Raw genomic sequence first — 26,515 nt, 5'->3', positions numbered from 1 at the left:
AGCAACAACCATGATACTCACTGAGATTCAGAAAATAATAAAATACATTAAAGAGACCCATACCTCAAAGATAAAAGAGGTAAAAATAATGTCAGTAATTAAGAATGCAAAAACTATGAATGGAAACAGGCTTGATGCAATGAACATTAGGATGGAAAAGGCAGAGGAAGAAATAAGTGATACAGAAGACAAAAGAATAGAAAATAATGAAGCTGAACAAAAGTGAGGAGGAAGAATTGTGGAACTTGAGAATAGATATAGGAAACTCTGTGATTTGATCAAGTGTAATAACATTCCTATCATAGGAATTCCAGAATAAGAAAAGAGAGAAAATGGTGCAGAAAATGTATTTGAGGAAATAATAGCTGAAAACATCCCTAATCTTGGTAAGAAAATAGACATCCAGATCCTGGAGGAACAGAGAACTGTCATCAAAATCAACAAAAATAGGCTAACACAAAGACATATTGTAATTAAATTTAAAAATATAATGATAAAGCAAAAATCTTAAAAGCAGAAAGGCAAAATAAGTCCTTAAGTTATAAAGGAAGACCTACAAGGCTAGCTGGAGGTTTCTCAATGTTTTTATTTATTTTTGGGACAGAGAGAGACAGAGCATGAACGGGGGAGGGGCAGAGAGAGAGGGAAACACAGAATCAGAAACAGGCTCCAGGCTCCGAGCCATCAGCCCAGAGCCTGACGCGGGGCTCGAACTCACGGACCGCGAGATCGTGACCTGGCTGAAGTCGGACGCTTAACCGACTGCGCCACCCAGGCGCCCCTAGCTGGAGGTTTCTTAGCAGAAACTTGGCAAGCCAGAAAGGAGTGGCATGATATATTCAAAGTGCTGAATGGAAAAAAGTATATATATATCTGCAACCAAGAAAACTACTCAGCAAGGCTATCATTCAGAATAAAAGGAGAGATAAAGAACTTCCCAGACAAACAAAAACTATAATAGTTTGTGACCACTGAAGCAGCAATGCAAGACACACTAACGGGGATGATTTGTGTGGAAAGGAGAGACCAACAGCAACAAAAACAAGAAAGGAACAGAGGAAATCTTCAGAAACCATGACAAAACAAGTAATAAAATGGCAATAAATAGATATCTATCAATAATTACTCTGAATGTAAATAGACTAATTCTCCAGTCAAAAGATATACAGTGTCAAGATGTGCAAAAAGAAAAAAAAAAAGGCCCATCTATACGCTGCCTAAAAGAAACTCATTTTAGACCTAAAGACACCTAAAGACTGAAAATGAGGGAATGGAGAATCATTCATCATACAAATGGATGTCAAAGAAAGCCAGAGTAGTAACACCTATATCAGACAAACTAGACTTTAATACAAAGACTGTGACAAGAGACAAAGAAGAGCATGACATCACAATAAAGGGGACAATCCAACAAGAAGATCTAACAATTATAAATATTTATACACTCAACATGGAGATGCCCAGATACATAAAATTTTTAGTAATGAATATAAAGGAACTAATTGATTATAATGCAATAATAGTAGGGAACTTTAACACCCCACATACAGAAATGGACAGATCATCTAAACAGAAAATCAACAAGGAAACAATGGCTTTAAATGACACACTGGACCCAATGGACCTAACAGCTATATTCAGAACAATCCATCTTAAAACAGCAGAATACACTTTTTTTTTCAAGTGCACATGGAATAGTCTCCAGATTTGATCACATGTTATGTAACAAAACAGGCCTCAACAAATGCAAAAAGACTGAAGTCATACCATTCACATTCTTTGACCAGAATGCTATGACTAGAAGTTAGCCACAATAAAAAATTGGAAATACCACAAATACATGGAGGTTAAGTTACATGATATTAAACCATGAATGGGTCAACTGGGAAATCAAGAAGTAAATTTAAAAAATACATGAATCAGGGGCACCTGGGTGGCGCAGTCGGTTAAGCGTCCGACTTCAGCCAGGTCACAATCTCGCAGTCCGTGAGTTCGAGCCCCGCGTCAGGCTCTGGGCTGATGGCTCAGAGCCTGGAGCCTGTTTCCGATTCTGTGTCTCCCTCTCTCTCTGCCCCTCCCCCGCTCATGCTCTGTCTCTCTCTGTCCCAAAAATAAATAAAAAAGTTGAAAAAAAATACATGAATCAAATGAAAATGAAACGGCAATGATTGAAATAGTTTGAAATGCAGCAAAAGTAGTATCAGAAGAGAAGTATGTAGCACTATAGGTCTACCTCAAGAAGCAAGAAAAATCTCAAATAAACAATCTATCCTTATACCTAAAGGAGCTACAAAAATAACAAAAAACAAAGCCTAAAGCCAGCAGAAGGAAATAAATAAATAAAAGATCAAACAATAAATAAATGGCATAAAATCTCAAAGAAATAAAAACACAACAGAACACAACAATAAAACCAGGAGCTGATTGTTTGGGGGAAAAAAAGAAGATTGATAATAAGCCTCTATCCAGACTTATCAAAAATACAAAACAAGGAATTAAATAAATAAAATCACAAATAAGAGAGGAGAAATAACAACTGACACCACTGAAAATAAGAATTATAAGAGAATATCATGAAAAACTATATGCCAACAAGATAGACATCCTTGAAGAAATAGATAAGTTTATAGAAACATAAACTACCAAATTGAAACAGGAAGAAATAGAAGACTTGAACAGACCAACTGTCTGCAAAGAAATTGAATCACTAATGAAAACACTACCAACAAACAAAGTCCAGGGCCAGATGGTTTCACAGGCAAATTATGCTAAATATTTAAAGGAGAATTAATATCTAGTCTTTTCAAACTATTCAAAAAATAGAATAGGAAAGAAAATTTCCAAATCCATTCTATGAGGTCAGCATTACCCTGACACCAAAACCAGATAGAAATACCATTAGAAAAGGGAACCACAGGCCAATATCCTTGAAGAACATGGATGTAAAAATTCTCAACAAAATTCTAGAAAAACAAATCCAATATTACATTAAAAAAAGACATTAACCATGATCAAATGAGATTTATTCCTGGGTTGCAAGATTGGTTCAATATTTGCAAGACTATCAATTAATTTCATTATATTAATAAAAGAAAGGAGAATACTGAAAAGCATTTCAATAGATGCAGACAAAGCATTTGACAAGGTAAAACATCCATTCATGACAAAAAAAAAAAAACTCAAGAATGTATGGTTAGAAGAAACATATCTCAACATCATAAAGTCCATATATAAAAATCCCACATCAAGTATCATCTTCAATAAGGAAACCCTGACAGCTTTTCCTCTACAGTCAGGAAAAAGACAGGGATGTCCACTCTCATCGATGCTATTAAACATAGTAGTAGAAGAGTAGAGGGCCAGGCCACAGTAATCAGACCAAAAACAAAACAAAACAAAACAAAACAAAAACAAACAAAACAAAACAAAAAAGTGCATTCAAATCCTCAAGGAAGAAGTAAACTTCCACTATTTGCAGCTGGGATGATACTCTATATAGAACCTGAAAAGCCCCACCAACAAAATACAAGAAGTAAGAAATGAATTCAGAAAATACACAGGACAAAAAATCAACACACAGATATCTGTTTAATTTATAGACATACACTAATAATGGAGCACCAGAAAAAGAAATTAAGAAATAAATCCCATTTACAAATGCACCCAAAACAATAAGATACCTAGGAATAAACCTAACCAAGAAGGTGAAAGACCTGTATTCTTAAAAGTATAAAACACTGGGGGCACCTGGGTGGCTCAGTCTGTTGAGTGCCCGACTTCAACTCAGGTCATGATCTCACAGTCTGTGAGTTCGAGCCCTGTTTCAGGGCTCAGACAGCTCAGATCCTGGAGCTTGCTTCAGATTCTGTGTCTCCCTCTCTCTCTGCCCCTCCTCTGCTCATGCTCTATCTCTCCCTCTGTCAAAAATAAATAAAACATTTAATTTTTTTAAAGCATAAAACACTGATGAAAGAAATTGAAGAAGGCACAAAGATATTGAAAGACACTCCATGTTTATGGATTGGAAGAACAAATATTACTTAAATATCTATACTACACAAAGAATCTACACTTTTAATGCAATCCCTATCAAAATACCAACAGCATGTTTCAGAGAGCTAGAAGAAACAATCCAAAAATTTATATGGAACCACAAAGACCACAAATAGCCACACAACCTTGAAAAACAAAAGTAAAGCTGGAAGCATCACAATTCTGGACTTCAAGGTATATGACAAAGCTTTAGTGATCAGAATAATATGGCACTGGCATAAAAATAAAAATAGATCAATGGAACAGAAAAGAAAACCCAGAAATGAACCCACAATTGTATGGTAAATTGGGTTTTGACAAAGCAAGAAATTATATCCAGTGAGAAAAAGACGGTCTTTTCAACAAATGGTAAACATGGGAAAACTAGATAGTAACATGCAGTAAAATAAAACTGGACCACATTCATACACCATACACAAAATAAATTCTAAATGGATTAAAGACCTTAATTTGAGACCTGAAACCATAAAAATTATAGAAGAAAACACAGAAATTAACTTCTTTGAATTTGGTTGTAGCAACTTGTTTTTTCTAAGTTATTTTAATGTTTATTTTGAGAGACAGAGATAAACAGAGCATAAGCAAGACAGGGGCAGAGAGAGGGAGAAACAGAATCTGAAATAGGTTCTAGGTTCTGAGGTGTCAGCACAGAGCCTGATGCAGGGGTCCAACTCATGAACCACAAGATCATGACCTGAGCCAAAGTCAGACACTCAAATGACTGAGACATCCAGGCGCCCCATAAGCAACTTCTTTCTAGATATTACTCCTGAGGCAAAGGCAGCAAAAGCAAAACAATAACAATAACAATAACAATAACAAAAGCAAAAACAAAACAAAACTATTGGTGCTTCATCAAAACAAAAAGGATCTGCACAGTGAAGGATACAATCAATAATAAAATATATTAAAAACCAACCCATGAAATAGGATAAGATGCTTTAAAATGATATATCTGATAAAGCGTTATCATCCAACATATTCATAGAAGTTATAAAACTTAACACCCCCAAAATGAATCATCCAATTAAACACGGGCAGAAGACAGGAACCGATGTTTCTCTAAAAAAAGACATACAAATAGCCATCAGACACATGAAAAAATTCTCAATATCACTGATCATCAGGGAAATGCAAATCAAAACCTTGCATCTGTTAGAATGGCTAAAATCAACAACCTAAGAAACAATAGGCATTGGTGAGATGCAGAGAAAGGGGAACACTTGAAACTGTTGGTGGAAATGCAAACTGGTGCAGCCACTCTGGAAAACAATATGAAGGTTCCTCAAAAAATGAAAAGTAGAACTACCCTGGGGCGCATGGGTGGCTCAGTTGGTTAAACGTGAGACTTCAGCTCAGGTCATTATCTCACAGCTCAGGTCATGATTTCATGGTTCGTAAGATTGAGCCCTGCATCAGGCTTTCTGCTGACAGTTTGAGCCTGGAGCCTATTTCGGATTCTGTGTGTCCCTCTCTCTCTGCCTCTCCCCTGTTTATGCTCTATCTCCTTCTCAAAAATAAATAAACATTAAAAAAAAACTACCCCAAGATCCAGCAATTGCAGTACTAGGTGTTTACCCAAATACAACAAAAATACTAATTCAATGGGATACATTCACCCCAATATTCATAGCAGCATTATATACAATAGCTAAATTATGGAAACAGCCTAGGTGTGCATTGACTGATTAATGAATAAAGAAGAAAAGAAAAAAAAAGGTATTTACAGATCAGAGGATTGAAGATGGTGGTGTAGGAGGATGCTGGGCTCACTGCGTCCTGCTGATTACTTAGATTCCACCACATCTGCCTAAATAACCCAAAAAACCACCAAAAGACTAGCAGAATGGACTCTCCAGAGCCAAGTAGATAAGAGGCCCATGGAAGAGGGTAGAAAGGGTGGAGAGGTGGTGCGCGCTACACGGACCAGTGGGAGGGAGCCGGGCGGTGGAGGGGCAGCCTGCCTGGCAACACAGAGCACCTGACTCTGACTTGCAAAAGTGGAGGGGCCAGACGGAGTGGCTGGACTTAACATCTGGAATGTTATAAGTCAACAGCTCTGCTCAGAGACCAGGAGGGCTAGAAGGCAATGGGAGGGAGATTGCTGAGCCCCAGAGGACAGAGCTCAGCTCCACGGGGAACAAAGGCACCGGGAAGCACCATCTTCCTCATCCATCCCCCAGCCAAAATCCCAAAAGGAACCAGTTGCCCTCACGGAACTTGCTTTCACGGTGCAAACACCCAATGCTGTGCTTCTGTGGATCCATCCCACAGCAAGGTCTGTCTTCCTCCCATGCCACAGGACCTCTTCCACAGGTGACCACTGAAGCAAAGCGAGCTGAGTCTGCCCCTCCCGCACCTGTGTACCTTGTGGGTCCACCCCAGCTAATATGCCAGATCCCACAGAAGCAGGATCACAAGCCTGGCAATGTGCAAGTAGCCCATACAGGGACCACACCACTCCACATTGAGTCCTTCCCCTGGAAGAGGGGAAGATAAGGTATACACCAGTCTGACTGTGGACCCAGCAGCGGGCTGGGGACAGACATCAGTTCTGACTGTGGCCCCGCCCACCAACACAAGTTGCTCCAAACATCACAGGGGAAGAGCCCTGCAGTTTCCCACCACTGCACGTACTATACAAAATGATGAAACGGAGGAATTCTCCTCAAAAGAAACTCCAGGAAGTAGCAATAACTAACGAATTGATCAAAAACGATTTAAGCAATATAACAGAAAATGAATTTAAAATAATAGTCATAAAATTAATCGCTGGGCTTGATAAAAGTATAGAGAAGAGAATCTATTGCTACAGAGATCAAGGGACTAAGAAACAGTCAGGAGAAGCTAAAAAATGATATAAATGAGGTGCAAAATAAGATGGAGGCGACCACAGCTTGGATTGAAGAGGCAGAGGAGAGAATAGGTGAATTAGAAGATAAAATTATGGAAAAAGAAGAAGCTGAGAAAAAGAGAGATTAAAAAATCCAGGAGTATGAGGGGAGAATTACAGAACTAAGTGATGTGATGACACCTAATAATATCCGTATAATAGGGACTCAAGAGGTGGAAGAGAGAGAGAAAGGTGCTGAAGGTGTACTTGAACAAATCATAGCTGAGAACTCCCCACATCAGGGAAGGAAACTGGCATTGAAATCCAACAAGCACAGAGAATTCCCTTCAAACGTAACTTGAATTGATCTTCTGCATGATGTATCATAGTGAAACTGGCAAAATACAAGGATAAAGAGAAAATTCCGAAAGCAGCTAGGGATAAATATGTTGTAACATATAAAGGGAGACCAATAAGACTAGTGACGGATCTATCTACTGAATCTTGCCAGGCCAGAAAGAAATGGCAGGAAATCTTCCATGTGATGAACAGAAAAAATATGCAGCCGAGGATCCTTTATCCAGCAAGTCTGTCATTTAGAATAGAAGGAGAGATAAAGGTCTTCCCAAACAAACAAAACTGAAGGAATTCATCACCACTAAACCAGCCCTACAAGAGATCCTAAGGGGAATCCTATGAGACAAAGTACCACAGACATCACTACAAAAGTGAAACCTACAGACATCACAATGACTCTGAACCCATATCTTTCTATAACATTGAATATAAATGGACTAAATGCTCCAACCAAAAGACATAGGGTATCAGAACGGATAAAAAAACAAGACCCATCTATTTGGTGTCTACAAGAGACTCATTTTAGACCTGAGGACACCTTCAGATTGAAAGTGAGGGGATGAAGAACTATTTATCATGCCACTGGAAGTCAAAAGAAAGCTGGAGCAGCCATACTTATATCAGACAAACTAGATTTCAAATTAAAGGTTGTAACAAGAGATGCAGAAGGGCATTATATAATCATTACAGGGTCTATCCATCAGGAAGAGCTAACAATTATAAATGTCTATGTGCCGAATATGGGAGCCCCCAAATATATAAAACAATTAATCACAAACATAAGCAACCTCATTGATAAGAATGTGGTAATTGCAGGGGACTTTAACACTCCACTTACAGTAATGAATAGATCATCTAGACACACGGTCAATAAAGAAACAAGGGCCCTGAATGATACATTGGATCAGATGGATTTGACAGATATATTTAGAGCTCTGCATCCCAAAGCAACAGAATATACTTTCTTCTCGAGTGCACTTGGAACATTCTCCAAGAGAGATCACATACTGTGTCACAAAACAGCCCTTCATAAGTATACAAGAATTGAGATCATACCACGCATACTTTCAGACCACAATGCTATGAAACTTGAAATCAAGCACAGGAAAAAGTCTGAAAAACCTCCAAAAGCATGGATGTTAAAGAACACCCTACTAAAGAATGAGTGGGTCAACCAGGCAATTAGAGAAGAAATTAAGAAATATATGGAAACAAATTAAAATGAAAATACAATCCAAATGCTTTGGGATACAGCAAAGGAGGTCCTGAGAGGAAAGTACATTGCAATTCAGGCCTATCTCAAGAAACAAGAAAAAATCCCAAATAGAAAATCTAACAGCACACCTAAAGGAAATGGAAACAGAACAGCAAAGACACCCCAAACCCAGCAGAAGAGAAATAATAAAGATCAGAGTGGAAATAAACAACATAGAATCTAAAAAAACTGTAAAGCAGATCAATGAAACCAAGATATGGTTTTCTGAAAAAATAAACAAAATTGATAAGCCTCTAGCCAGGCTTCTCAAAAAGAAAAGGGAGATGACCCAAATATATAAAATCATGATTGAAAAGGGAACTATTACAACCAATCCCTCAGAAATATAAGCAATTATCAGGGAATACTATGAAAAGTTATATGCCAACAAACTGGACAATCGAGAAGAAATGGACAAATTCCTAAACACCCACACACTTCCAAAACTCAAACAGGAAGAAATAGAAAGCTTGAATAGACCCATAACCAGTGAAGAAATTGAAACAGTTATCAAAAATCTCCTAACAAATAAGAGTCCAGGACCAGATGGTTTCCTGGAGAATTCTACCAGACATTTTTTTTAAATTTTTTTTTAATTTAAAAAAAAATTTTTTTAAACATTTATTTATTTTTGAGACAGAGAGAGACAGAGCATGAACGGGGGAGGGTCAGAGAGAGAGGGAGACACAGAATCAGAAACAGTCTCCAGGCTCGGAGCTGTCAGCACACAGCCCGTCGCGGGGCCTGAACTCACGGACTGCAAGATCGTGACCTGAGCCAAAGTCAGTCGCTCAACTGGCTGAGCCACCCAGGCGCCCCTCTACCAGACATTTAAAGCAGAGTTAATACCTATCCTTCTCAAGCTATTCCAGGAAATAGAAAGGGAAGAAAAACTTCCAGACTCATTCTATGAAGCCAGAAATACTTTGATTCCTAAACCAGACAGAGACCCAGTAAAAAAAAGAGAACTACAGGCCAATATCCCTGATGAATATGGATGCAAAAATTCTCAGTAAGATACTAGCAAATCGAATTCAACAGCACATAAAAAGCATTATTCACCATGATCAAGTGGGATTCATTCCTGGACTGCGGGAATGGTTCAACATTCGCAAATCAATCAATATGATACATCACATTAATAAGAGAAAATATAAGAACCATATGATCCTGTCAATCAATGCAGAAAATGCATTTGAAAAAATTCAACATTCTTTCTTAATGAAAACCCTCGAGAAAGTCAGAATGGAAGGAACATACTTAAAGATCATAAAAGCCATTTATGAAAAGCCCACAGCTAACATCATCCTCAATGGGGAAAAACTGAGAGCTTTTCCCCTGAGATCAGGAACACGACAGGGAGGTCCATTCTCACCGCTCTTGTTTAACATAGTGTTGGAAGTGCTAGCATCATCAATCAGACAACAAAAGGAAATCAAAGGCATCAAAATTGGCACAGATGAAGATAAGCTTTCACTTTTTGCAGATGACATGATATTGTACGTGGAAAATCCGATAGATTCCACCAAAAGTCTGCTAGAACTGATACATGAATTCAGCAAAGTTGCAGGATACAAAATCAATGTACAGAAATCAGTTGCATTCTTATACACTAATAATGAAGCAACAGAAAGACAAATAAAAAACTGATCCCATTCACAATGACACCAAGAATCATAAAATACCTAGGAATAAACCTAACCAAAGATGTAAAAGATCTGTATGCTGAAAACTATAGGAAACTTAGGAAGGAAATTGAAGAAGATATAAAGAAATGGAAAAACATTCCGTGCTCATGGGTTGGAAGAATAAATATTGTTAAAATGTCAATACTACCCAAAGCTATCTACACATTCAATGCAATCCCAATCAAAATTGCACCAGCATTCTTCTCAAAGCTAGAACAAGCAATCCTAAAATTTGTATGGAACCACGAATGGCCCCAACTAGCCAACATAATTTTGAAGAAGAAGACCAAAGCAGGAGGCATCACAACCCCAGACTTTAGCCTCTACCACAAAGCTGTAATCATCAAGACAGCATGGTACTGGCACAAAAACAGACACATAGACCAATGGAATAGAATAGAAACCCCAGAACTAGACCCACAAAAGTATGGCCAACTAATCTTTGACAAAACAGGAAAGAATATCCAATGGAAAAAAGACAGTCTCTTTAACAAATGGTGCTGGGAGAACCGGACAGCAACATGCAGAAGGATGAAACTAGACCACTTTCTTATACCATTCATAAAAACAAACTCAAAATGGATAAAGGACCTGAATGTGAGACAGGAGACCATCAAAACCCTAGAGGAGAAAGCAGGAAAAGACCTCTCTGACCTCAGCCGCAGCAATCTCTTACTTGACACATCTCCAAAGGCAAGTGAATTAAAAGCAAAATTGAACTATTGGGACCTCATGAAGATAAAAAGCTTCTGCACAGCAAAGGAAACAATCAACAAAACTAAAAGGCAACCAACGGAATGGGAAAAGATATTCGCAAATGACATATCGGACAAAGGGCTAGTATCCGAAATCTATAAAGAGCTCACCAAACTCCACACCTGAAAAACACATAATCCAGTGAAGAAATGGGCAGGAAACATGAATAGACACTTCTCTAAAGGAGACATCCAGATGGCCAACAGGCACATGAAAAGATGCTCAATGTTGCTCCTCATCAAGGAAATACAAATCAAAACCACACTCAGATATCACCTCATGCCAGTCAGAGTGGCTAAAATGAACAAATCAGGAGAGTATAGATGATGGAGAGGACGTGGAGAAATGGGAACCCTCTTGCACTGTTGGTGGAAATGCAAACTGGTGCAGCCACTCTGGAAAACAGTGTGGAGGTTCCTCAAAATATTAAAAATAGATCTATTGTATGACCCAGCAATAGCACTGCTAGGAATTTACCCAAGGGATACAGGAGTGCTGATGCATAGGGGCATTTGTACCCCAATGTTTATAGCAGCACTTTCAACAATAGCCAAATTATGGAAAGAGTGTAAAGTTCCATCAACTGATGAATGGATAAAGAAATTGTGGCTTATATACACAATGGAGTACTACGTGGCAATGAGAAAAAATGAAATATGGCCTTTTGTAGCAACGTGGATGGAACTGGAGAGTGTGATGCTAAGTGAAATAAGTCATACAGAGAAAGACAGATACTATATGTTTTCACTCTTATGTGGATCCTGAGAAACTTAACAGAAGTCCATGGGGGAGGAGAAGAAAAAAAAAAAAAGAGGTTATAGAGGAAGAGAGCCAAAGCATAAGAGACTCTTAAAAACTGAGAACAAACTGAGTGTTGATAGGGGGTGGGAGGGAGAGGAGGGTGGGTGATGGGTATTGAGGAGGGCACCTTTTGGGATGAGCACTGAGTGTTGTATGGAAACCAATTTGACAATAAATTTCATAGTAACAAAAATAAAAATAAAAAAATGAATAAAGAATATATGGTATATATATACAATGATATATTACTCAGACTTAAGAAGAAATGAAATCTTGCCATGTTCAATGACATGCATGGAGCTAGAGAATATTATTCTAAGTAAAATAAGGCTATTGAAGAAAGACAAACATCATATGATTTCACTCCTATGTGGAAATTAAGAAACAAAATAAATGAAATAAGGCAAAGTAAACAGACAAAGAGGTAAATCAAGAAACAAATTCTTAAGTATAGAGAATGAACTGACAGTTACCAGAAGGGAGTTTGGTGGGGGATGGGTTAAATAGGTGATGGGGATTAAGGAGTACACTTGTGATGAGTACCAGGTGTTGTACGTAAGTGTTGAATCACTGTATTGTACACTTGAAATTAGTATTAGAGTGTATGCTAACTACCTGAAATTTAAATAAAAACTTAGTTTTTTAAATATTTATTTATTTATTTATTTATTTATTTATTTATTTATTTTGAGAGAAAGAGAATCCCAAGCAGCTTCTGCTCTGTAAGCACAGATCCTGACACGGTGCTTGATCTCACAAACTGTGAGTTCAAGACCTGAGCCAAAATCAAGAGTCAGACGCTTAACCAATTGAACCACCCAGGTGCCCCCAAAACTTATTTTTTTAAATAAATTGGTTAAATTCCCTATGGAAAGGCATATAGTAGCAAAATGGCTTAAACAAATGATCCAACTAAATGTCTAGAAGACACTTACTATAGATCCAAGCACACAAACAATTTGAAAATGAAAAAATGAACATGTACACAATATTCAAAAGAGAGTTGAGATGGCTATATCAATACCAGACAAAATAAAAATTAAATTAAAGAAAAATAAAACAACAGAATACTGAAACAGTAATCACAACATCTCAACAACACACAGATTAAAATCAAATGTCTAAATATATGAAAGTGCATTAGCACTAATCTTTTGAAACTCTTCAAAAAATTCTAGGAAAGGAATAAAGTCCTATTTCATTCTGTGAGGACTGCATTAATCTAATACCAAATCGACAGAAAGTTACTACAAGAATAAAATTCTATGTAACAGCATATCTGTTGAATACAGACACAAAAATCATCATTAAACTACTAAGAAACTGAAGGCAGCAGCACATTAAAGCAATCATACACCATGAAAAATACAATTTATTTTTGTAATTCAAGGATGATTCAATATGGAATAATCCATAATGTAATATACCACATTAATAGAAAAAAGGAATAAAAAACCTAATTATCTCAACTAATGCAGAAAAGCAATTGACAAAGGTCAAACCCTTTCATGATAAAACAAAATGAACACTCAAAAAGCAGAAAGAACAATATATTACCTCAAGATAATAAAAGCCATATATCACAAGCCCACAACTTACATTAATTATACTTAATGGTTTAACAATGTAGCATTTCCCCTGTGTTTGGAAACAAGAGAAAGATGATACCTTTCATCATTTCTAATAATATAGCATTAGAATTTCTAGCAAGAACAATTGGGAAAGAAAAAGAAAAAGAAATAAAAGGTGGGGATAGGAGGATCCTGAGGTCACCTTGTCCCATAGACACACTGAGATAACAGCTACATTTGTAAAACTAACTTAAAATGATCAGAGTACTGACAGTAAACCTTCTACAGTTAATCCTAGAGAGGAGGCCACATCATAAAGGGTGGAAGAGGCAGAGACACAATTGGGAACCAACCTCCCCTTGGCAAGACTAATCACAAACAGGAAGGACACCACAAGCACATAGAAATGAGAGGCTCAGACACCATTCCAAGGACTCTAGTCACTGGGGACCTGCATTGGGAAATGAGTTCCCATAACATATGGTTTGAAAATCAGTGAGGCTTAAATTCAGGAGCTTTTAAAATCAGCAGGGTCTAACCCTGCATACTTAAAAATCAGTGGACTTAACTCTGGGAGAAGCAAGTGAGAAATGAAACTCAGTCCTCACCTTTAAAGACCAAGCCTAATAAATAACCCTGTATGACATACAGCACAGAAAGAACAATTTGAAAAGCATCTGGTGTGTACGTGGAGATTTATTTACTAATCTGAGAACATGCACTGGAGGGGCAGGGATATTCAGGAGACTTTTGTAGGTACAAAAGTGCTGGTGGATGTCATTAATTTTCCTCTCTGCCAGCTTAGATAGCCAGACACTTGTGGGAACCAGAACTAACACTGTCCACGTCTCTGACTAACACCATGAGCCCCACCTTCATGTGCCCCTGCAGACAAGCCACAGTCAATCTGCCTGCCTTTGTAGGTGTCTCCCCAAAGCATCTCTGACTCACCAGCACCAGTCCAAAGTGACTCCTGCTCTGGGAAATGGGGGAGATAACCCCACACAACAGCTCATTAGCAGTTTCAACAGGCCAGCCTTGTCGCTTGCCCACAATTGAAGCAGAGAGACTAATTGAAGATCTCTAGACTGCTCTTCCTTCTCATCTGTGAGCTCACTATGGCCTCAGACAGGCACCTGACAGTGAAAGAAACAAAGCCTGACGTGTGCACCCACAGCAAGCAAAGTGGGTCATTGCAGGTGATGAAGATGAAGACAAATGTGGCTCAACCACAACAGTGGAGCATACATAGACCACACAGAAGACAACACCAGACCACCTGGTCCTGTCACCAAGGGGCCTTGTGCTACAGGGCACCACAGGACCTCTTCTACCTTCAAGAAAAAGAGAGGTAGCAAACATTTCTAACACATAGAAACAATCACAGAGAGTTAGATAAAATGAAGACAAGGAGAAATATGTCTCAAATGAAAGAACAAGACAAAATCACAGCAAAAGAGTTAAATGAAACTGAGATAAGCAATATGTCTGATAAAGAATTCAAAGTAATGGTCATAAAGTCACTCACTAGATCTGTGTGTGGGGGGCACTGAATTTACTCAGTGAGAACTTCTACAAAGAGATAGAAAATATAAAACAGAACCAGTCAGGGATAAAGAATTCAATAACTTATATAAAAAACACATGAGAAGAGAGTTCTGGTATAAGACGGTGACATAGAAAGACACTAACTCACCTCCTCCACAGAACACAAAAAATTACACCTATTTATAGAGCAATTCCTCCAGAAGAACTGAAGGCTGACTGAACATCTGTGCAATCAAAGAGTGAATATAGAAAGAGAATAGTGATAAAGACAGAGACACATTAATGAAAGGGACTTCCACCCCTGATGTTTTGAACTGCCATGGGGAAGGATACTACTTAGGAAGTGGGAAGATTTATCTTTCCTTGGGCACAGAAAACAGTCAGTTTTAGAAACAACTAGTTCATGAAAGAGCCAGCCCCAAACTCCTCCAAATTGCAGAGGGGCTACTGGAACTCTCTATGGGTCAGGAAGAATGGAGAATGACATGGTTTATGCTTCCCCCCACCATCTTGAAAGTGCAGACCAGAGCAGGGTCTGGACCCCATAGCCAGGTTGCTGCTTCAACAAGCCCCAGGTCCTGTAGTTCACATTGCCCCTGTCACACTGTGGCACAATTAAAAAGCTGAGTTTTTAGGGGTGCCTGTGTGGCTCAATCGGTTAAGCATCTGACTCTTGACTTCAGCTCAGGTCATTATCTCACAGTTCTTTAGTTTGAGGCCCATGTCGGTCTTTGTGCTGGCAGTGAAGAGCTTGCTTGGAGAATTCTCCCCCTCTCTCTCTCTCTTTCTTTTTTTCTTTCTCAAAATACATAAACTTAAAAAAAAGTTGAGCTTTTAAGGAAAAATTAACCCATAAGAGAGCCAGATCTAGAACTCTCCCAAAAGGTGAAAGAGCTGCCGGAACACTCTTGGGGTGGGATTGGCTAAGACACAACGTTTACATACCCCTACATCTTGAAAGCACAGACCAGTGAATGCACAGTTGGAGCATCCCAACTGACCTGCACCTCAGAGAGCCCAGGGGCCCTAGACTACACCAGATCCAGCCATCCCACCAAGGTGGCCACAGGGCAGTTCTCACTAGAACACCCTGATTAGCACCAACTGCAGTTCCAGCCTTCATGCCAAGGTTACAAATGCACAACCCCTACAATACTCCAGGTTCATACCACTTTGGCTTCAGACAGCTTGCTAGGGCACCCTTGACACAGAGCACTCCAGAATGCACTGGGTGATATCTACTTCAGATCTATCCACTTTTCCAGTGTGCCCCTTTGCACAGAGACCCATGAACCCCTGGCTCATGCCTACATTGACTGTAGTCAGCCATCCATGGAACTCCCTTGCACTGAGCACCTTGGAACAGCCCAGTTTGCACACAAGTCATCATCAGCTGTCTTGTAAGGGCATGCATTTCATGGAGAACCCAGATACCACAGCCACTCATACCCATATTAAATTTAACTTTCCTCAGAGGGTACCCACTGCATGGAGTGCCCCAGGGCCTCCTAGCCTATAAAACACCTCAGCTCCAGCCACCCCTGTAGGGCACAATCTGTACAGAATCATGAAACATCTGGGTCTACATCCACTTCAGCTATCCTGCCAAAGTACCTTGTGTGTGTGGAACCCCCAATCCCCCTAATTTATACACACTTTAGTTTCAGCTATTCTTCCAGGGAAAATGATAAATAAACTTTGATACATCCAAACAATGGAATGCTTTTTTACTGATAAAAAGAAGTAATCTATCAAGCCATGAAAAGACATGGATGAATTTTAAATGTGTATTACTAAGTGAAAATAGCCTATATTTTAAGGCTGCATACTTTATGATACCAATTGTATAATATTATGGAAAAGGTAACAATATGGGTAGGGTAAAGAGAGGAAAGATTGGTGTAAGAGAGAGTGAAAAGGTCACTGAGAATCTTTAGGTCAGTAAAAATGCTCTCTATGGTGCATAAGATGTGTACATGGCATTATACATTTGTCCAATCCCACAGTATGTACAACACCAGAAGTAAACTCTAGTATAAACATGGACTTTGGCTGATTATGATATGTGGGTGTAAGTTCATCAAATATAGCTAATGCACTACCCTGGTGGGGATTGTTAATAATGACAGTGTATATGCATCTGTGGGGGAAGGGGGCTATATGGGAATTTTTTGTACTTTTTCCTGCATTTTTCTGTGAATCTAAAATTCCTCTAAATAATTGCCTCGACCTTTAAAAAATCACCTTTTGAAGTTTACATGCTATATTATTCAAATTATACAACATTCTTGCAATGGCAACATTTTAGAAATAGAAAACAGTTAAGTGATTCTGGGATTTACTGAAGGATATAGAGTGGATGTAGATATAAAAGGGATTCTTGTGGTGATGGTACTGTTCTGCATCTGGTCTGTATTAATGACATTATTGTGCATGTGATCTTTTGCTAAGGTTTTGAAATATTTTATCATTGGGAAAATTCGGTAAGGTATACATAGGACTTCTCTTTGCATTTTAATGGCATGTAAATATACCGTTATGTGGAAATAAAAATTCAATTAAAATTGTTGAAGCTTTAAAATACATGAACATGTAATTCCTTTCCTTTCATAATACATTATGTTTCTCTCAACAGTATTTTATATTGTGTGTGTGTGTGTGTGTGTGAATATGTGTGCATTGCAAAAATTCTCCATATCTCATATCTTCTATGTGTTCTTTTCTGCATGTTCCAGTTAATGCTTTTCTCTCCCTTTATAGAGGGGAATGGAAGAATGAAAAGCAGTGAGATATTTCACCCCAAAATGTGCCACTTTGATTTATTGATTATTTTTAACCAAAGACAATTAAAAAGCAGTACAAAAAAATTCCACTCTATGCTTAAAAACAGGACATAATTTTGTAAAGTTGCCCCCATCCTCTTTCTAATAAGAAGGACAGAAATTAATCACTGGAGACAACTCAAGATCCTTATCAACCCAGAGATAGCACCAGAGGAGTCTACAAAACAAACTTTTTATGTTTTATTTATTGTTATTTGTTTAATGTTTATTTTGAGAGTGAGAGAGTGAAGGAGGGGCAGAGATAGAAGGGGACAGAGAATCCAAAGCAGGCTTTGTGCAGAGAGCAGACAGTTTAATGAAGGGCTCAAACTCACAAACCATGAGATTGTGACCTGAGCCAAAGTCGGATGCTTAACCAACTGAGCCACACAGGAGCCCCCCAAAACAAACCTTTAAACTTGCCATATTCTATCATCAGTTTCCCCCGTATACTTGATTATCCACAATTTGCCAACACTAAAGGCCCAAAGACTTTTTTTCCCTTTTTCTTGTCTCTTCTCCAAAATTTTCATTCTTTGCTAAGATGCTATATAAACTCAAATTTTAACTGCTTCTTGGAGTTATTCATGTATATTGTAATTAAATGTATGATGCGTTTAATTAATTTATTTGTTTTGTGTTATTAATCTGTCTTCTGTCATTCTATTTGGAGACTCCCAGTCAGTGAACCTAAGATGAGTTGAGGAATTTTTTCCTCCCCCAGAACTACCAATAAATGAGCCCAGGTATTTAAAAGTATGTTCATATTATTTAGAATTGAACTAAAGCAGGCTATTAAAATGCAGTCATTAATAAAATCATGGTAGGGGCACTTGGATAGCTCAGTCCATTTAGTGTCTGATTCTTGATTTCAACTTAGGTCATGGTCTCATGGTTTCATGAATTCAAGCTCCACATCAAACTCTGGGCTGGCAGTGTAGAGCCTGCTTGGGATTCTCTCTCTCACCCACTCTCTCTGCCCTTCCCCAGCTCACACTCTCTCTGTCTCCTTCAAAATAAATTAATAAACTTAAATAAACATAAAATAAAGAAAAGAAAAAAAGAAAAGAAAAGAAAAGGAATAATGAAAGGAAATGAAATGAAATAAAAAATTAAATTAAATTAATTAAATTAAATTAAATTAATTAAATTAAATTAAATTAAATTAAATTAAGGTTTGCCCGGGTGACTCAGTTGATTAAGCAGCTGACTTGGGCTCAGGTCATGATCTCACAGTTCATGGGTTTGAGCCCTGCAATGGGCTCTGTGCTGACAGCTCAGAGCTTGGAGCCTGCTTCAGATTCTGTGTCTCCCTTTCCCTCTTCCCCTCCCCAAATTCTGCTCTGTCTCTGTCTTGGTCTCTCTCTTTCTAAAAATTAAATAAAAATTAAAATACATAAATAAAATAAAATAAAATAAAATAAAATAAAATAAAATAAAATAAAATAAAATCATGGTATTTTATTATCTGGGATACTGTTTGTCTTTATGTTCACTGACTTAGAAGTTTGTTTTCGATTTTGTAATCTAGGCTCAGTTTAAAACCCTTTAAAGTACTTAGAAGGACAGGTACTATGTAAATGTTATTACTTTTGTTATTTTCATTGACTTTTTCATGCATTGACCCAACAACTATGTTGGAGTACTATCATGAGATAAAACTATGCCCACTTTATTTTGTTCCAAGATGTCATCTACATCACATCTTCATTTATCTTTCTTGGTGACTTCAAGCTTCTTATGACTTATGCATCCGAATCCATGTGCTTTCTGACCCCTGACTTGATTAACTCCATTATTTTTCTTCTATCCCCCTCAGACAACAAACCACAGTTTTGGATATAATAATTTTTGGGCCTAGAATAAAACTCTGGCTATACAGAATTGTATCCTCGACTATCTCCCAGGGATGTTGATAAAATTAGACTGAATTGTGACTCCTTTATTACTTTTTTTAATCTTCCCTAAGGTAAGTCTAATGGAGAGCTATTGCTCTAGAGCTCCCTGACAGTAACAGCATCCTTTAGGAATGGACTTCAGGCATATCAGCTTCTGACGTCTGACTCTGTTATGTAGAATCATCCTCATTATTAAGAGACTTTGATAGTTTCATTGTGGGAATCAAATGATTAGCTAAAAGTATTAACCCTTATAGATATCCATTCAACTAGAAATGATCAATTAGATTTAAATGAAAAATCTTGGATGAGTTTTGCCAGAAAGTGGCAAAGGCCACTCTTAAGTGCTGTCAATCATTATTTTTTTTTAATTTCTCATGGCTTTTTTCCTTTCATACCAATAATTATTTGAAGATGTAACAGTCTTCTTATGACCATAAGGAACTGGCAGGAGGATGAAGTTATTCTGAGGTCAACAGATAGGAGTTCAACATAACAAGCATTTCCTCCATACTGATATTTGTTACTTTATTAAATAAAGTGCCTTCATATTTTTGATACATTTTGTTCTTATTCTGTATTTTATTTTGTTTTTTAAATGTTTTAATGTTTATTTATTTTTGAGAGAGACGGAGTGTGAGCGGGGGAGGGGCAGAGAAGGAGAGAGAGAGACAGAATCCAAAGCAGGATCCAGGCTCTAACTGGTCAGCACAGAACCCGAGGAGGGGCTTGAATTCACGTGCTGTGAGATCATGACCTAAACCAGACACTTAAACTGAGCCACGCAGGAGCCCTCTTAGTCTCTATTTTAACAACAGAAATTTAACACATATTTTCACACCAACGATTTTGACCTCTCCAGGAACTCAAATCCCTTGTTATGTTATTTGCAACCAATATTACCATAAATTATTGATTCCAAATCTGTAATAAGGATATGCTTTCTCTTCTGTCACACACATTCTCTTCTATCACCTTCACACCTGGAAGAATTCCACTGCCTGCTAACAGTTCACCAATATTTGAAAAGTGTCATAACTTTGGAGAATAATTTTTAAATTGTGCTAACTTGTTTTATTTTAAATACATCTTCAAAAACGATAAAAGACAATAAACCATAGCAAGAGATAAGATATGACTACAGAGATATTTTAATTTTTCCATTCAAGACTACATTTTACTGGGGTGCTGGGTGGCTCAGTCAGTTAAACATCTGACTCTTGATTTTGGCTGAGGTCATTACCTCCTGGTTCATGAGATTGAGCCCTGTGTTGGGCTCTGTGCTGAGAGCATGGAACCTGCTTGAGATTTTCTCTATCTCTCCCTCTCTCTCTGTCCCTGCCTCCGCTTTCTCTCAAAATAAATAAACTTTAATAAAAGACTACATTTTACCTTCTTTTCACTCTTCATATCAACCTACTTTCTCTGTCACTATTCAACTTCTCAATATGCTCCAATTCATGACTAATTCTTACATTGTAATGAGGAAATCAAAACAGTGAAGAACTCAATGCATTATTTCCATAATAAATACATACTCTTTCCTCTGTTTATATACAATACCTTTTAGCCTATTACAACTGAGAAATGTACTGGTTCTTATTGAAAGCTTTGAATTCACCAATGTTTGCCATTTTTAAAGACCTCAATCCTCATACCAGAAACTTCCTCTGACTTCCAAAGAGCCTTTTTCTTAATTTAAATATTAGATTCAGGGGCCACTTGGGTGGCTTAGTCGATTAAGTGTCCAACTTCAGCTCAGGTCATGAGTTCAAGCCCCACATCAGACTCTATGCTGACAGCTCAGAGCCTGGAACCTGCTTCAGGATTTTTAGCTCCCTCTCTTTCCCTGTCCCTCCCCTGTTTGTGCTCTATCTCTCTTTGTCTGTCAACAATAAATAAATGTTAAAAAAATTTAAATATTAGATTAAGTTTGCAGACCCATTTAGTACATCCTATTTTTAAATGAATCAAAACATTCCATAATGAAGCATTGTTTCCTTTTCATACCTCAGAGTATTCTAGTAAAAACTTCCACTTTTTCATCTCTCTTCTTTTTCACACTCCAAATGAAATTTTATTCTCAACTAATTCTCTGAAAGAATTGTCAATGTTACTAACATCTCTTTGTTGGGTCACATACATGTTTTCTCTTGTAAGTTTCTTACCAGCATACCAAACACTTGCTGACTCTACCTAGAACTTGGTTTCAAACAAAAACAAAAAACAAAAACAAAAACAAAAACAAACAACAAAACTCATTTTCTTTTATTTTCTGATTATTATTTATTACTGCCAATAAAATCATCCTCAAATCTAGTGGAAACTACATTATTATTGTTCTTATTTATGAATCAGAAAATTTTACAGGGCTTAGCCAGAATAGTTCATCTTTGTTCCACATTCTGACTGTGTGGACCTTGAAAGGATGTATTTGCTAGGTGTTTGGCTCTGGTTGGATGACCTCATTCACAGCACTGGAGGGTGGAATGACTGGATCTATCTGGATCTATCTCTGGATCTATCTCTGTTCATATTGCCTGTCAGTATTTATTAGTGTGGCCTGAGGTTATTTACATGGAACTTAGATCCCAAGAAAACAAAACAGGTAGCAGCCAGGACTCTGGTGAACTGGGCCCAGGATTCATACATTACAACTAGCATACTCTGTTGACCAAAGCAAGTCACATGACCAGACCATACTGAAGTGTTTGTGGATGGAAGGCGTAAAAGACATGCATAGTATGAAAGGAACTGGTAATAGTCATATCTGCAAACAATTTACCACACTGTCCAATTTTAATGCTTTGCTGATCCCTTTTCCTCTGATTTCTAAACATTAACTCATTTATTTATTTTTATTTTTTAAGTTTATTTTTTATTTTGAGAGTGTGTGAGTGAGTGGGGGAGGATCAGAGAGAGAGGGAGAAAGAATCCGAAGCAGACTCTGCATTGGCAGCACAGAGTGTGACATGGGGCTCAAACTCACAAAACTGTGAGATCATGACCTCAGCCAAAACCAAGAGTGACGCAACCAAATGAGTTACCCAGGTGCTGGAAACATTAATTCATTTTAGAACTTAATTTTAGTGTCTTTCTTTGTTTCTTTTATTTTCCTTAGTATAAGTTGTTTACTTCAGTTATCTTATCTATTTCTACTCCATAAATGGGCAGTAAAATATGCATTTAAATAACATCTTTATACTGGTGAATTCCAATTAATATTACCAATGCTGCCTTTCTAACCTGAGGTCCTGAACTTTTACATAACTACCACATTGATATCCTTGTTTGACTGTTTTTTCTTTATTCTAAACATAATTTGTCTAAAAAAGAACATTTGAATCCCTACCCCAACTGTATATTTGCTTTTACTTCAATCACTCCCATTCCAGAAAAGGTTCTAATCAACACCTACTTGCTAAAATTACAAATTGCAAATTACATCACTCTTAATTCCTAATCAGTTCTCACTCTACAATTTCCATTAGAAAATACTCCTGGCTTGATTTCTAAAATACATCTTTGATTATAAATTTACTCTTTTCACTGATACTGTTTATTGCAAACCATTAGCTACTGTTGTCTCATTTACTGCTATAGTCTGTTTTGCCTCATCTTTGTCCCAAAACTTCCATGCTCTGCACAACAGAAGGAGTGGAACTGTGAAATTGAAAAATCATATTATTTACTTTCTCCACTACTTCTTGTCTTAGTCTGTAACATTACCTGTAAGATTCTTCATGCTCTGGCCTTCTCTGTCTACCTCTGTCTACCTCTCTAGAACCCCACTCCATGAACAATGACCATTCTTCTGACTCAAAGTATGCCAAGCCTCCTCTTACATGGCAAAATTTAAATTTAACATTCCTTCTTCTGGAATGATTGTGACAGGTCTTCATTTTCATCCTCTGGATGTGACTAAAATAGTATTTCCATAGAGACCTTCCCAGAACATTCCACCTTTCCCAACTTCTTGATTACTTCCCATGATATCAATATAAATGTCAATATATATGTATACATATTTTTAATTTTATTTACATTATAACTCAATGAAAGCTTTATTCTTTGTCATTTATTGTCACCAGCTTAGATATTAATAGTTAAATTTCACAAAATCAGGATCGTGTCAGTCTTTTCTTTTTAGTGTTATTTATTTACTTATTATTTTGAGAGAGAGAAGAGAGCGAGCAGGGAGGAGCAAAGAGAAAGGGACAGAGAGATTCCCAACCATGCTCCATGTTGTCAGTGCAGAGCCCAGCACAGGGCTTGGTCTCACAAAGTAGCCATGAGGTCATGACCTGAGCTGAAATCAAAAGCCAGACGCTTAACTGACTCAGCCACCCAGGCACCCCAAGGGACCTTGTCAGTTTTGATCCAAGCTTTAATCCAGCACCTAGAACAGTGCCTGCAATACAAAAGCCATTCAATAATTGCTATTGAATCATTAAATAGATAATAAGGAATATTAGCTACATTTTTCTGTGAGAGTGTTTTGTTGTTTTTGTTGCTTTTGTTGTAGGACAATGATAGTGAAATATAAATTATTATCCATGTTGACAGATCTTATCAAAATTTGTAAAGGTGAATGATTATAATAAAATATTCAATATTCTATAATGGTTACACATTTCAGAAAGTCTGGGTAAAAGAAATTTCATTTCAATTTTCTCTCTTTCCTTTCTAGACTGACTAGAAAACATGGCTCTGTTTTTTAGTATAGTATGTTAACCATCTAGATATTTGTACATTAGTAATGGTCAACAGATATTCCTTGAGAATAACCATTTTTGAATATTATAATTTATATACTCCTGCATGACTTGCACAAAAGAAAACTAAAGATGGACCATAAACTCTGTGATGAAATATTCCCAAACTCTAGCAGATGGTAGTAATGCAAGATCAATATAGTGTAGGATATTAACATAAGAAATCATTGCTATCATTGTGTTAGGTTATAATCTCTTCCTTAAAGACAGATTTCCCAAAACTAATCTTCTCAGTGCCCCTTTCACCTCTTTGTTTCTGAAGGTATAGATCATGGGGTTCAGGAGCGGTGTGACAATGTTGTAGAAAAGAGTGAGAAACTTTCCCTGGTCCTTGGAGGAGCTGGTTCCTGGTTGCATGTACATGTAGATGATGTTTCCATAGAAAAGGGAGACCACTGTGAGATGGGAGCCACAGGTGTTGAAGACTTTGTGCCTCCCTGAGGATGACTGGATACTTAACACAGCCCTCACGATGTAGCCATAGGATATCAGGATAAACACCAGAGGTGACAGAACAATGCCCACTGCCAGGATAAAGGCAATGCCTTCAATTGCAGCTGTATTGACACAGGCCATCCGAATCAGGGCAGGCATCTCACACAGGAAGTGGTCTACTTTCCAATATCCACAGCGGGGTAGCCACAGAGTCATTGGAGACATAATCAAAGAGTTGGCCACACCACAGCCCCAAGCAAGGGACACTAAGCCCATGCAGAGATGCGGATTCATGATCACCAGGTAGTGCAGGGGTTTGCAGACTGCAACAAATCGGTCATATGCCATGACAGCCAGGAGCAAGCACTCCACACCACCCAGACCCAGAAACAGGAAGAGCTGGATGGCACAGCCTGTGTAACTGATGGTCTTGTCATGGCCATTCAGGTTATAGAGCAGCTGAGGAATGGAGCTGGTGGTGAAACTGAGGTCCAAGAAAGATAGGTGGGTGAGGAAGAAGTACATAGGAGTGTGGAGGTGGGGGTCCAGCCGGGACACCAGGATGATGGTGGTGTTGCCCATAAGAGTCAGGAGGTATGCAATCAAGATGACCACAAAGAGGATCCTCTCGAGATGGGGACGGTCAGAAAACCCCAAAAGGATGAAATTTCCCTGAGTGCTGTCATTTGTTCCATCCATCTCTACTATACCTCAGGAGAATGGGAAATTGGGGGAAAAAGTATTTCACAGCCATTAGCCACTCTTTATGCCACAATCTTTGAAACTTATAATAAAAGCCTGTGTGCATATCTGTGTGCATATCTTAAAACCTTAAAAAATAGAAACAACTAGATGGAAAGTTTTATAATTGTCATCAATAATCTATTCAAAACAGAACATAAAACTTGAATACCATTTTTAAAAATACAAAATATTTGATGAAAATTAAGAAATAAGTATTATTAATTAGAAAAAAGAATAAAGAGTAAACTGACATGTACTACAGACATTTTCTTGAAAATGGACAATATCTTTAGAATATGTAAGTATCTCACAAAACTTTAATAAGATAGTTTTTTTTTTTTAATAGAAAATTTGTGCATTCTTCCTCTAGTTCTTAAATATACTGATCCAGGCTATATGTGAACAAGCAAGACATGTCCATTTGTACTGCCCCTTACTCTAGGTAGAAAGTCGTGATATCATCCTAAGAGAAATTCATTTTCTTTCCTTTTCAGTGAATACATTTTCTGAATATTCCTGAAGCTGCTTCGAAGTGGTTGATAACAATTGGCAGTCATTGATTCCTGTGAAATTTCACCTTTCCCCAAATATATATCCCTAATATGTCAGGTTTGAGAGAGCATATGTTGGATTCTCTGGTTCTTATGATCTTTAATTACCAGGACCAGATGTGAATTTATCCACCTATTCGATACTACCAGAGATCATGATGTCAGTTGTCCTCTATGATCAATCTTTTAGAAGTTGAATATCTAACCTAGTCATGCCCAGATATCATACTTTTCACAAGGTAATACAGTGCCTTGTGTATTTACTTCTCTTGAATCACCCCCGCTCTCCATTCCAAATCCAGTTTTTGAAGATGTAAATGATTATATCACATTCATATTACAACTCCAATCACTGGTATTTGCCCTGTATTCTCATTCCCTCACATTTTCTGTCACCTGAAAATGTCTTTCTACTTTCTATTCATATC

At 37.7% G+C, this 26,515-nt stretch overlaps 1 protein-coding gene across 1 annotated transcript; it reads right to left on the bottom strand.

Annotated features, from left to right (window-relative positions):
• Positions 1-18,647: 18,647 nt before the first annotated feature.
• On the bottom strand, positions 18,648-25,491 carry LOC101089671 (olfactory receptor 2W3-like). Its single transcript, XM_003980593.3, has 2 exons — positions 24,580-25,491; positions 18,648-18,674 (listed from the first exon to the last, which is right to left on the bottom strand). Exons 1-2 carry the CDS (start codon positions 25,489-25,491, stop codon positions 18,648-18,650), a joined length of 939 nt encoding a protein of 312 aa, XP_003980642.3.
• Positions 25,492-26,515: the final 1,024 nt, after the last annotated feature.

The sequence above is a fragment of the Felis catus genome, chromosome A1 (genome assembly GCF_018350175.1).
Source record: "Felis catus isolate Fca126 chromosome A1, F.catus_Fca126_mat1.0, whole genome shotgun sequence".
Lineage (NCBI taxonomy): Eukaryota > Metazoa > Chordata > Mammalia > Carnivora > Felidae > Felis > Felis catus.
The sequence above is the reverse complement of the archived record's forward strand: the minus strand, read 5'-3'. Positions and strand labels throughout refer to the sequence as shown.